General features: G+C 40.6%; 1 protein-coding gene across 2 annotated transcripts in view; it reads left to right on the top strand.

Annotated features, from left to right (window-relative positions):
- LOC119502245 (carbonic anhydrase-related protein 10-like) overlaps positions 1-11,317 on the top strand; it is a 105,911-nt gene extending 94,594 nt beyond the window's left edge. For both annotated transcript variants that reach the window (XM_037793109.1, XM_037793107.1), the window contains exon 9: positions 10,173-11,317. In XM_037793109.1, the coding sequence (XP_037649037.1) occupies positions 10,173-10,195 (23 nt within the window). In that variant the 3' untranslated portion in view covers positions 10,196-11,317. The remainder of the gene's footprint in view (positions 1-10,172) is intronic.
- Positions 11,318-14,138: the final 2,821 nt, after the last annotated feature.

Here is a 14,138-nt window from a genome sequence, read left to right as displayed (position 1 = left end):
AAACAGTGATTTTGTGTTTTGTTGGTAATCTAGAGGGTTGGGTTGGTGGGAGATTTGGGGTTTTTAGAGTTTATTTATTAATTTAGCAGGGACTGAGCACATTAATCAACATTTGGAATAATGTGCCAGAGTTAGCTAAAAAGCTAATTTCTTTCTGTAGTCCCAGGGCAGGTTATTACAAATTAGAAATATTATCAATGCAATGCTTCATCGAGCACTACGGACTTTAAACTTTAGACTTTATTGTCCCACAGGGGGAAATTCTCTTCCACAGCACTGTATTTGTCAGACACCAACACACACAATAACACAGTAACAGTAATACAACAGCGACAACAACAGAAAATAATGGACAGCAGTACACACTCAGACCTATTCAACGACGCCTGTTGTTTAAGGTGGCTATGACTGCAGGTATAAAGCTTTTCCCAAAGCGAGCCCTATTGCACCTCAGTGTTCTGTACCGCTGTCCGGAGCGGGGCATTTTGGTAAGGTGGTTTATTGAGTTGGTGTGTGATGTCCTGTGCTATTGAGATTACATTGCGTGCAATGGCTTTGTTGTTGAGTTCTGTGAGGTTGGGTGTGGAGAGACCAATTATCCTGGCAGCAGTGGCGGTCATGCGTGTGAGTTTTGCCCGGTTAGTGACGGATTACATGTTAAAAAAGCAGGTGGAACAGTAGAGTAGGATGTGCTGATAATGCTCTGGTACAGCAGTAGGAGGAGATGGGGGGGGGGGCAACATAAAGTCCTTTAAGTTTGCGGATGACTTATAATCTTTGATGGCTCCTTTTTTGAATGTCATTGGTGTGTTGGTTAAACCTGAGTTCATTGTCCAGGTTTGGTATCATTGATGGGGGTATACGCTATGGTTCTGAAGGAGAAGCTTTGGGCCAGCTCCTCGACTGAGTTTATAAAGAATTTGTTAAAAGTACTTGCTATCATGTCAGGATCTTGGGTCACTTTAAGTTCAGGTTCCTTTGTTCTCTGATCATTATTTCTTTCAGTTAATTTATTAAGATTTTTCCAGATCAGTTTCCCCATTACCCATCAATTACTCCAATAAAACAATCAGCTTTAGCTTTCCTTATATTCCTCACTACCTTATTTCGAAGGGATGTAAAAATATCATTATTATGACCTGATTTAAGTGCTCTTTTCAGTGCAGAATCTCACTCTTTCATCATTCTTTCGTCATTGAGCCATAGTAAAGTGCTCTTTTCTCTAGGTTTGTATTGCACCTTTGTGGTAAAGGATGATATTACTTTGTTCATGGTTGTCAAAAAAAGTATTGCAGCTGTTCTCAGCGTCTCAACTGGACAGATGATTAGACCAATCAATTTGTTTTAGAGCAGTTTCAAAATGATTGGAATCCTCTGGAAGTAGTGTTTAGTTCTGATAGTGTTTCAGTAATGTGATATTATGGTCAGATTAACCAGTTTAGCAGGTTATGAGATTTTGTAATTCTCTCAGGTTTGTTTGTGAACATCAGGTCAGTTTGCATCTGGGAGGAATTGGTTACTCTTGTTGGACCTCGCACCAGTTGAGTAAGATTGAACTGGTCTGTTATCTCCTGTTTTTTATCTGATTTTTATCTAAATTTATGTTAAAATCACCTGTAAGTATTAGTTTTTGCCATTGCATTCTTTAAGAATGCTGTGTAGATGTTCATAAAACAGATCGTTACATGATAGTGGTCGATGTAAACAAACAACAATGAAAGATATTTCTGGAGACAGTCAGACATTCAACCAAATGCATTCCAGATCTGTTTCATGTGACCTTTCAATGAGACTGCATTTGATTGTCTCTCTCACATAGATTAACAATCCTCCTCCTCTACCCTTGTTTCTGTCCCTCCTAAACACATTGTACGCAGAGACATTGAAAGCAGCCGTAGGAGAACGGTTGTTTAGCCATGTTTCCAAGATGCCGGGTGTAGTGATGATGATGATGATGACCGAAAGACAAAGAATACTGAAACATGCAAATGGTGATGAAATTATTCCTTAATTCTTGAGACTTCTTCCAGAAACCGCATGTGACCTCAGGGGGGCACAGAGTGGTGAGACGGTTAATTTATGACCAGCCTGGTTAAGCTCACAGAGGAGAAACAAAACAAAACTTAGTACCCATTCTGACCATTAAAGTCTGTTTATTGAAGTACGGGTTAAAGACCCTGATATCTGTTTTTCTTCCCCAAGACTCAGAGTAGAGGTGAAGCCAGTAAGACTTTACAAACTGATGATTAGAATCAGAACGAAACTAATTCTGTCATTAAAATGTAATTAATATGCTATGTTTAACTAACCTTTAACGTGGATTGTAGCACATTTGGTTTTGAATGATTAATGTTGTAAATAAATAAATGAATGAATAAATAAATAAATACATTAATCAATAAATAAAAAATAAAATAAGTAATAATAATAAATAAAATGATAAATACCAGTAATGGTGGGCCAAACGGTTGGGATGAGAGTACTCAAATATTAACAGTTAATGCATACTGTATAGGGGTGCACTGATGCCACTTTTTTCAGATCGAGTACAAGTACAAGTACTTACATTTGGGTACTCGCCGATACCGAGTACCGATACGAGTACTTCTCTGTGCAAAAGACCCTCGTTAACAGCCAGCTGGAGGGTGTGAGCGACACACGGCAGGCTGGGGAGTCCCGCATACGAGGCGGTGCGCCGCCACCGGCTGTAGGTCGGCTTGGAAAGGCTCGGGACGAAGGTGGCTGGCGGCCGCAGCTTTACAGCGCTCCCCGCCCAAACCTCAAAGGACTCGCTGTGCCCTCTCTCCCCGCCGGGGAGGGACGAGGCCCCCTGCTCCCGGTGTGACTGTCAACCGGGGCGGACTGTCCTCAGTGCGCCTCAACCGCGTCGTGCCCCCAGGGCGGGGTTCGGCCCACGTAAAAGGCATTAGGGGTCTGCGGCGGAATGGCAACCCACCCGACCTGTCTTGAAATACGGACCAAGGAGGCTAATGTACGCGCGAGTCAGAGAATGCAAGCAAAACCCCGTGGCGCAATGAAAGTAAGGGCCGGTGTGCCATGGCTCAGGTGGGATCCCGAACCAGCGGGGTCGGGTGCACCACTGGTCCGTCTTGCCTGCAACGTCGGGGAGGTGGAGTGTGAGGACCCGAAAGATGGTGACGAGAGGTTAACGTCACGCTGCCGTAAAGTGGTAACGGTGCCGTTGTATCGGAGCCGTTTCGCAAGTATGAGTACATGAGCACAGTATCGGACCCGATACCCGATACTGGTATCGGTATCGGTGCATCCCTAATACTGTATCTTAAATAGGCATCATAAAAGAAACAGCAGCTGTCTCTAATATCTAATGAGATCATTTGTTAAGTAACATGACAGAGGATGGAATAAAAGATCTCTTAAAGATGTTTCTCTTAGCTGTGGGTACCCTGTACCGTCGTCCCGAGGGGTGTTTTTCATATTCATTAAACAGAGGGTGCAAAGGGTCCTGAACTATTAATGTTGCTTTCCCCCTGGTCTGTGTATTGTAGAGCTCCACCAGCTGTCTCCGGGGGTTCCCTACAATCTTGCTGGCAGTGTTAACTATTTCTGCTTCTAGCCCCCAGATTTCCATACCAGCATGTGATGTTGTAGGAAACAATACTTTTCACTAGGCTGATGTAAACCATCCTCAGAACTTCTTTGCTCACATCAAAGCTATTTCATTTTCTTAAAAGAAACAATCTTTGAGTGTTCATTAAAATTTAAGTTGGTATCTAAAATCATTCCTAAATCTTTAAAACTACCTACCCTCTCTACAGCTTGGCCCTCAATTGTGATTGGCTGACACATTGGTTGCCCCGCCCCTACTGGTGACAACGAGTTCCTTAGTCTTGTTAGCGTTTATGAGCAAGGCACTCTCTTGACACCATTTTACAATAGATTGTTGATATGGTTAATGTAGGAACATTAAACTTTAAACATTAAACCCACCATGGCCATGTCATCTGCATACTTAAAGGTCCCATATTGTAAAAATTTACATTTTCATGGCTTTTATATTATAAAGCAGGTTTAAGTTCTATATAAATACTGTGAAAGTATTGAAACGCTCAATCCACAGAGAAATACACACAGCCCGTATTCAGAAACTGAGCTTTTGAAACAAGCTGTCAGGATTTCTGTCCATTTGTGATGTCACAAATCTACAATATTTAGACCATGTCACAGTTTTAAACGTAAACATTCTAAATGGGTCCCAGTTTATTTCCTGTTGCAGTGTATGTGAATGACATCAGCTGACAGGAAGTAAACATGGACCCAAGTTGTTGCCTAGTAACGCAATTTTGTTGCAATTCCATTGAAATGTACTAAAACGGAGTGTTTCAGACAGAGGGTAACAGCTATATTCAAGACAGCTAGACAAGCAGACATGAGGAAAATAATGTGTTTTTTAAACATTAAAGCATGTAAACATGTTCTAGTAGAAACCCAAAATACAAGTATGAACCTGAAAATGAGCATTATATGGGACCTTTAAAAGTCAAAGTTGCTGTCATAGATCTGCATTTCATTTATATACATAGAGAAAAGTACAGGAGATAAAACGCAACCTTGGGGCACCCCCATATTCAAAATGATTTCATCAGACATGGAGCCTCGTACAGAGACTCATTGGGGGGCGGTCAAATAAGAAGTCTTTGATCCACAATGCGAAGTGTCCGTTAATATCAAGTTTAAAAAGTCGATTTAATAAAATGTCAGTCCTGATGGTGTTAAAAGCCGAACTGAAGTCAATAAAATAAAATTCTGGCATAAGCCTCAGGATGCTGAATGCGTTTGGTGACCATGTGCAATAATGTTAATGTAGCATCCTCAGTGCCTCTCTATGCTTTATAGGCAAATTGTAGGTTGTCTATCTAACCATCGGGAGATGTTAGACGCCCCCAGTATAACCCTTTCCACGCACTTACATAACATGCTGATGAGAGCGATGGTCTGTAGTCATTAAGTGAGGAGGGGCGACTGCTTTCAGGCACTGGAATGATTGTGGATCTTTTCCATGAGAGTGGTACAACATGTTTATCAAGCAGACACTGGAATAATCTTGTAAACACATTTTTAAGTTGATAAATGCACCCAGCAATTGCTCTTCCTCTGAGACATTCTGGGCCTGGAGCTTTATGTGGCCATATTTTAGACTGCAAGACTGCCAGCTATCTCCACTTTAGTAAGTATGATAGGATCCCAGACTGGGCTACATACATTGTCAAGTATGTCCCCATGTCCCCATACTTAAAGGTCCCATATCGTGCTCATTTTCAGGTTCATACTTGTATTTTGTGTTTCTACTAGAACATGTTTACATGCTGTAATATTCAAAAAAAACTTTATTTTCCTCATACTGTCTATCTGAATATACCTGTATTTACCCTCAGTCTGAAACGCTCCATTTTAGTGCATTTCAACGGAATTGCAATGGAATTGCATTGCTAGGAAACAGCTTGGGTCCATGTTTACTTCCTGTAAACTGATGTTATTTACATACACTGCAACAGGAAATAAACTGGGACACATTTAGAATGTTTATGTTTAAAACCGTGTAATGGTCTAAATATTGTATATATGTGACATCACAAATGGACAGAAATCCTAACAGCTTGTTTCAAACGCACAATTTCTGAATACAGGCTGTGTGTATTTCTCCGTATATTGAGCGTTTTGATAGTTTAACAGTATTTATAAAGCACTTAAACCAGCTTTATAATATAAAAGACATGAAAATCTCACTTTTTACAATATGGGACCTTTAAGTTTCTCACCTTTTTCACATTGTAGGTAGTGGGTGTGGACCCCAATTTTAACTATTGTATATTTTGTTAAATAGTGCAAGGTACTGTACAATCTGAACCAGCAAACTAACTTGCAAAAACTGTTCAGCTTTTAAATGCAGTGAAAGAAAAAGTAGTCAGTCTACAAAATTTGCCTCTGAACTGATGTCGAAGCATAAAGAAGCATGAAATTGAAACACTCAAAGTAAAAATAACTTAAGTTACACTTAAAGGTACAATTGATAACGTTGATAACATTCAGCCACTAGATGTCTCCCTCTCCCTCCCCCCGTTCCATTGCATTCCCTTCACAACAAGTGGTTGCCATTTTGTTGCACAACCTGTATATCTTATGGTCGAGTGGAGTGACTCAGACAGACAGTCATGCCAACTGATGAATCTTTCATGGTAGAGTAATGAACATGATCATGTAGCTGTACATTAGCTATATATTTAGGTCACCAATAACGACTCTACAACCTCTACAACACTCTGCTCGCTGTAACCTGCTCCAATCAATCAGTGGACTTTATTAATACCATAGGAGTCTGCAGTATATTAACGTCACATTCCATATTTTGTAAGGAATAAAGTCTGTCGAATGGTGAACACATATAGTATGTGTCTGGACAGACTGGGATAAATCAGGCTTTAGTAACTGGCTTATTTCAAAGGGATCTTCAGCTGCCTTCATCTTTTCTGGGAGGATAATAATATTAGGCAACTTGACTTTCTCAGTGATGTTAGCTACTGAATCATTAGCAAAAAAGCTCAGTATACAGACATAGACAACATATTCTAAAAACAATAGCTGGGGTAATCCCAGTTCACAGTTTGCTTATAACTGTGCATGGACTCGCATAGAGTTGCAAATCTTTTCTCAGACACAGATGTATCATTACAAAGACTGTGCAACACTCACCCCTCATACTGTCTGCCTCAGGTTAATTGAGGCCGTCTTTGTTGTGAACACTTCAAACACTGAAATAGCTTATTTATTAGCCCCCGGGCTGTCTTTGCATTCAGTTGCTAACCCTCACCTGCAGGCAAAGCAGTCGAGCACTGCTGCATTGCTTCTCCGTGGAAGCGATGATGGCAGATGATCAAACAGCTGAAATAACATTGAAATAAAAATGATGACTGATGTGAAGCCAAAGTTTTGGAAGCACCCAGAGGAATGAAGTGCCTCACGCGTTGCGACCAGTCAGACTCTCAGTCAGAGAGAAGGAGAGGAGATACAGGAGAGCGGTGGTGGTGAGAGGATCCCTGGTGGCAAATAAAGACTTCTTTTCAATCTCTCTCCTTCGCAGGCTTATTCACTCTGAATTTCTCCTCTTCTCTCTCTCTCTCAGTTCATTCTTCTCTTACTCATACTTTCAACTATGTTCTTCCGGTCCCTCGAGTTTGCTCCGGTTTTTCTCTGTTAGTTACATTGTTAGTGGCACTGTTATAGCTTTTGGCCCTGACACGCCAAGTTGCCCTCAACGATCGACTTTGATTGATTAACACATTTTGTGTCTTCTGTTAAAAGTTGCATTTAATCACTACAGCTGATCAGCTGTTCATCTACATACAAGTATGTTGTGTACCTGTGTGACAATACCTGCTCAAAAGTCTTTATTTATACTCCTGAAGCCAGTGCAAAATGAAAAACTAACTAACCCTAACCCTAACCCTTAAAGCTGCAGTAGGCGAGATTGGAGCATATATGATTAAAAAAGTTATTTTTATAAAACGGTCGCTATATCGTGACAGTAGTACATGAAACAGGTAACCTGAAAAAAAAAAAAACATGTGCTTCTGTGTCCTCCGGTGTCCTCCGGAAAACAAGCAGTCAGAGCTGATTTGAGGTCTGCTGTCTAGCTGCCGTCTATGAGAGCCGACTGTCAATCACTCGCGAACTCCGACCAAACGGTCAAGCTAGGCAGCGCTGATCAAATATGTATCAATATTATGTTATGTTAATGCCTATTTCTATCCTCAAATGTTTTCAGAATCATCTTGTAGTGCACGGTTTAGCTGTTAAATGAGAAAGTTTGTGACCCGGCAGCCGTGTTGAGATCTCTTTGGGAATGCCCAAGCCCCCAGGAAGTGCACCGGTCGTAAATCCCAAATTTTGTAGTGGTCAAACGGCGGTACTGCAACTTCCGTGTCCGTCACGTGATGCCATTGGGCCCAAAAATACTTTTTCTCATAGACTTACATTGGAGACGTCTGTAACTCAGCCGATAATTTTTTTTTGAGGTGAATCAACTTCCCAGTACGAACACTCTAATAGTCCTTATTTAAAAAAAAAAAAAAAGTTTTTAAAGTTGTAAAATGAACTAATAGCCAAATCCAGAGTTATTTCCCTTCCTCCATTCATGTGAGTGAACCTCCAACGCTGTATCCAGCTCTCTTTATACATCCATGGTAATACCAAGCACTGTTCACATGACCGGAGCACAGCCAATAGGAACGCTCTCTCTCTCTGAAATGACCTGTGATTGGTCAAAGTCTCCTGTCACTGGCTAGATTTTCTAAAGCCTGAAAACAGAGCCATGAGGAGGAGCAGAAGTCTAGTTTTCTCTCAGAACACTTGAATTACAATATGCTGAAAGGCTATTATGGAATTTTTGCCCAATGATGCCAAAACACTGTTGCCTACTGAAGCTTTAAATGGTTTAGTCAGATGCTTTACTTTACTACAACAGATATTTCCTGTGTGGCAGCCTGAAAATACCCCTCACCACTGGATTTGGGTGACATACAGCTACTGTACCATCCAGAGGTCCAAAATGCAGTTGTAGTTCAGCTGATGCCAATTAGATAATTAGAAAATGTCTATAATTTTGTCAACCTGATTTTCCATATTGTAATTTTGGTCTATCTGTTGCATGTATGTCCGTCCTGGAAGAGGATCCCTCCTCTTTTGCTCTTCCTGAGTTCTTCCTCTAAACCAGGGGTCAGCTACCTTTACTATCAAAAGAGCCATTTTAGGCAAAAATGTTTTTAAAAAAAATCTGTCTGGAGCCGCAAAAAAAAATTGATCATTGTGATGAAGGTAACACAGTTTATAGTCTAAGTATATAGAATATAAGTCTAATGCAGTGAGGGCCAAAGTGAAAATGTACTACGGAGTATTAGGGCCAAATTGAGGGAAAAAACATCTGAGATTTCCAGAATAAAGTCATAATATTACGAGAATAAAGTCATAACTTTACGGGGGGAAAAAATCGCAATATTACGAGAATAAAGTCATAACTTAACGTAAAAAAGTCGTAATATTACGAAAATAAAGTCATAACTTTGCAGGGAAAAAAGTCATAATATTACGAGAAAAAAGTCATAACTTTAGGAGAAAAAAAAGTCGTAATATTACGAGAATAAAGTCATAACTTAACGGAAAAAGTCGTAATATTACGAGAATAAAGTCAGAACTTTATAAGAAAAAAGTCATAATATTACGAGAAAAAAGTCATAGCTTCACGAGAAAAAAGTCGTAATATTACGAAAATAAAGTCATAACTTTACGGGGAAAAAAGTCGTAATATTACGAGAAAAAAGTCATAACTTTAAGAGAAAAAAAATTCGTAATATTACGAGAATAAAGTCATAACTTAACGTAAAAAAGTCATAATATTACGAGAATAAAGTCATAAGTTTACGTGGAAAAAAGAAAATAACGCATAAAATTACTGCTTCATAATATTATGACTTTATTGTTGTAATATTATGACTTTTTTCTCGTAAAGTTATGACTTTATGATCAAAATCTCAGATTATTTTTTTTTCCTCAATGTTTGCCCTAATACTCTGTCGTACTATAGACCTACAAACAATGATAAATAAAAATGAAAATGTAAACAAAAAACAGTTATTCATTTCCATTTTAAAAAAATGTACAGGGAGCCAATGGAGAGGGGGCTAAAGAGCCGCAGGTTGCTGACGCCCTGATCTAAACTAAGGTTCTAAGTATCGAGGGTGTCCTATTCTGTACAGATTCTACAGGCAAATTTAGGCAAATTTGTCATTTGTGGGAATAAAGTGGCTGCATACAGCACACTCAAAAATGTATTTACTCACTGACTGGTTGGACATAATTGTATCACTTTTCCACTGTGAGTGCACGACAAACTTGCTTCGAGTTAGTAAATAGTTTGGAATTGGGACAGAGTTTTATTACTTTTTTTTCCGTCTATACCTTTGTCTCTCATTATCCTCTCCTCACGCAAACACTGTTTCTCGCTTTGTCTTTCTCTTCACAGCTTCTGAAACCCGACGGGCACCCCTTTTGTTCTGTTTTATTCCACCACTGCTATCCCATCAGTACTAATTATCTCCTTTCCTCCCTCTCTCCTCTCCTCTTCTCTTCTCTTTCCTCAGTGAATCAGTGGCTCCTGAAGTAGAAGATAAAAACCACGTCAAGCTGCAAGCGCCGCAGTGAGGATAAAAGCAGAAATCATTCAAGTCTATTTCACACTGCCAAACCGTGCTGGGGCCTGCTGTCTGACCCCGAAGTGAACTAAAGGCAGCCTAACTAAACTGATCTCAGCTAAGCTCAACTGAACTGAACTTGTCTGCTGGCCTCCCCCACCCATCTACAATGTAAACACGACCGGTGGGCCGGCAACAGCGAGGCTGAAGACCACCCTTTGAGTTTTGAAATAGACCATAAGTAACCGGATGTCTACTCTCTACTGTGTTTTTCATTTGTTGTGTTAACTCACAGAGACTGGATATATTGGATATGTACAGACTCTCAATCATTTTCTTTGGCTGGTTTTCAGAGGGATAGATGTGTAATCTAAAAAGACCACAGTATGCTCTGTTAGTCTGCTCGTCCTTATTCAAATCCTGCCTATGAGGCAATTATGAAAATGATCATCCATCGACTGGAGGACTTATTACATTTCCATTGATGGTCTGAACCCCCGGCAACAAGGAAACACTGAGCTGTGGTATGATGAGAGATATGAAATCTGCTGCTTCTGAAATCTAATAGCTTACTATTTGATTTCAGAAACAGCAGCTTTTGTATCTCTCATCATACAGACGTTATACAGATGTTCAAAGAGAATGTGTCAGGTTATATAGCTGAAGGGAGAGACTGCAACCCTGACATGTTATAGACCTGAACACATGTATATCACTGGACATTGGAAAGGGACAGGTCACTCATTTTGCATGAGTTTTTTTTTACTTTATTATTATTATTATTATTATTTTTTACAATAGTTGTCTTTAAGGTATTTAATTAAAATGTGGTGACTGACAGAATTCCGATGGCATCAGGTCCCTACTTTGCACAGCAACATAAAAGGTATAGACCTCCCCCTCTGCAACTACAACAGCTAAAATAATCAATCAGAATTGTTCACACTACAGGCCTCATTCTATAAGGATGACTAATGCCGGGATCAGACTACACGATATCAGCCCTGATTATAGCCCGACACAACCGTCGTAGGGGATCGGGAACGATAAATGTGTGCGCAAAATCGATCCTCTTATCTCGTGTAGTGTGTCATAGTACACGACAACCGTCGCCACGTCTGGCACGCCCCCACGACCACCCCGAGGAAAAGTCTAGCCTGTTGGAATTTTTCGTCTCGACACTCCTAGTGTGTCATCTCCAACGACGTGTTCCTTTGCGTTGACCAATCAGGTGCTCTCTCCGGCACGCAGTCACAGTCAGGTCACTTGGTAATAAACAAGCATGGCGATAAAAGGAGGAGGGATGGAGAGTTTGCTGCTGTCGGGTGGGACAACCACACCGACGACAAATTCATTGAGTTGTGACAACTGTACCCCCTACTGCCTATTTGACGTTTTCGTCAAGGGAGTACCATGACAGAGTCAAAAAAGTCAAATGTTGGTGAGAAATAGCGGAAGCACTTCATCAACCAGGTGAGTAGATATGCTATGATATGCTTGCTATGCCGGCATATCCCCGTTCCTAATTGCGAGAATACGCTAAATTACCGTTACCCGAGCATTGACAGTTGCTCCAACCGCCTCCGCGATGACGTCTGAATTCGCGCATTATCGTGGTATACGAAGTGTCATGATTGGTTTGTGGTCATACGTGTAGTCGTGCCAGTCACCCAACCGAGACACTGCAAGAGTTTATGGCGCTGCGATCGTTAGATCTGACCATAGTGACCATCGTCAAATACAAAATATCGTGTAGTCTGATCCCGGCATAAATTGACTGTTCACTAAACTCCTCACCTAAGCAGCAATTGTCCAATCATAGCTTAACAACCATAACTAGGCACAACAGGCCTTTCAAGCTTTGAACTCGTCCATATGTGTTGAAGTAGTGTACGTGGATCTGTTGCCAGAGATACTCGGGAGGGTGGTGTCAAAACCAGAAATACAAGAGCACAGCAGATAAATGTAAGGATGGATTAAAGAGCGCCTGTCTGCTGCAGCGTTAGCATGCCCGGCTAACTAGTTAACTTTCTAAGTATACAGAAGTAAGCTAGTGTCATTTCCAAAGGCAAGGGGCATGTATAATTAGCTAATTACATTGCTCTATGCGGTTACAGATTATGTTAGGATGAGAACATCTGCTCTGTATGTGCCGTGTGAGGAACAGAAAGCTTGATAGGCGTAGCAACAGTAACTGAAGAGGGATGTCAATTAGTCATGAAAGGTGATGCAAGGTGAAATTGATGCTCACGTTAGCTGGAAGCAGCTTAAGCACTACAGTGTAATTTAAATGTCTAATTTCAAATACTATTTCAGGCACTTGGTCAAGTTGATGATTCAAACTACTGTTGTTGAAAGGAAATCACATCATTTTAGTCAGTCACCTTCAAACTGGGCTCAAATCCATAATGCAATTAAAAGATACAAAAATGGGTGAAATATTAAAGGTGCCTTCTTGTATGCAAACAAAGATTATGTTAACATTGTGTGTTTCTCACCAACTGTGGGTACAAATTCGCAAAAGGATTGCGTGGCTTTTGCAAACAAAAAGAAACTGACTGTGTGTTTCTCAAAGCATTATTTGGGGCAGAATTGTCCCCTTTCTATGCAAATGAGCCTCATTGCCAAAAACAGTCCAATTCACAGAGATCAGCGCTAATAAGCTACACGCAGTGAAATTATTAACGTCTTCAGAGAGTTGGTGGGAACTGAAGCACATTTAGTAGGGCTGTCACGCCTGCAGACTTTCCAGTGATCGTGGCAACATTGATTATTTTTTATTTTGTCCTCCGTTTCAAATCATGCCAGTCTGAAGATGTGCGTTTGAAAACACCAACAGCACTGAGAGACCTTGTTGGTCTGGACTTATAGCTCGTGGTCTGAACATTTCATTTTTCTTTGTCTCTCTCCATTGTCCTGCCTGCTGTGCCACAAAGGCAACATTTATACTTTGCCACCATAATTGCACTCAAGCTGCAAAACGTTGTGGCTGTGTTTGCGCTGTAGTGACATTAGCACGATATATCTTTTATGAATTGGACCTTGAGATGGGGCAGACAGTGGTTGCAATCCATTCTTTGTGAATTCGCCTTTGCGTATGCTTGAGGTCAAACAAATGTGATGAGTGAGTTTACTTCATCATAAAACATTGGCAAAGCCTGCATTAGTGCATTACCACCACATATAGATCAGTGGAATAGTAGGAAACCATTGGCAGGAATGTGTATTGCTCGTCTGCGTGCACAAGACAAATAAGACCCACAAAAACTGATAAATTGGCAAAATTAAAACATGTTTACACATCATTAGTAGTGTTAAATAGAACAAAATGATGGTTAAAAAAATGTATCATATTCTTCCATATTCATGACCAGCTATTGCAGCCCGTTTTCATTCCCAGGGCGTCAAATGCCAGCGCTTTGTCAAGTCGCTCGTCCTGTGATACCAGCTCACAATAGCGATGGTGGTGCTTTTTTATGTTCTGTAACTGTAGCATGAAAGCATGAAAGCATGATGGAATTAGCAAGCTAGGTAGCTAACTAGCCACCTGCTTACGGTGACCAGACTGTCCTGGTTTGTCCAGGACTGTCCTGGTTTCAAGCTGACGTGTCCCGAGTCCTGACAAATATCTGTAAAACACTACAAAATGTCCCGGTTTTCAACAGTCGCTAACAAATTGTCCCGGTTTTCACTACAATTAAAATAACAATATCATACTTACGTAGACGTTACATACATTTTTTTACTTTATTATAAAGTGATGATTTATGCTGCTGATGAGGAATATAAAAGGTCCAAGAAAGGACCCCTGTGGGAGACCACAAGTAACGGTCGCCATATCAGATGCCCATTGGGCATTAGAAATATCATTTGAAAGTCCTTTGTAACTCCGTTGAGTGATTACTTAAAGGTCCC

Source organism: Sebastes umbrosus, chromosome 14, assembly GCF_015220745.1.
Source record: "Sebastes umbrosus isolate fSebUmb1 chromosome 14, fSebUmb1.pri, whole genome shotgun sequence".
Lineage (NCBI taxonomy): Eukaryota > Metazoa > Chordata > Actinopteri > Perciformes > Sebastidae > Sebastes > Sebastes umbrosus.
Note: the sequence above shows the minus strand (reverse complement) of the source record. Positions and strands in the feature narration are given on the sequence as shown.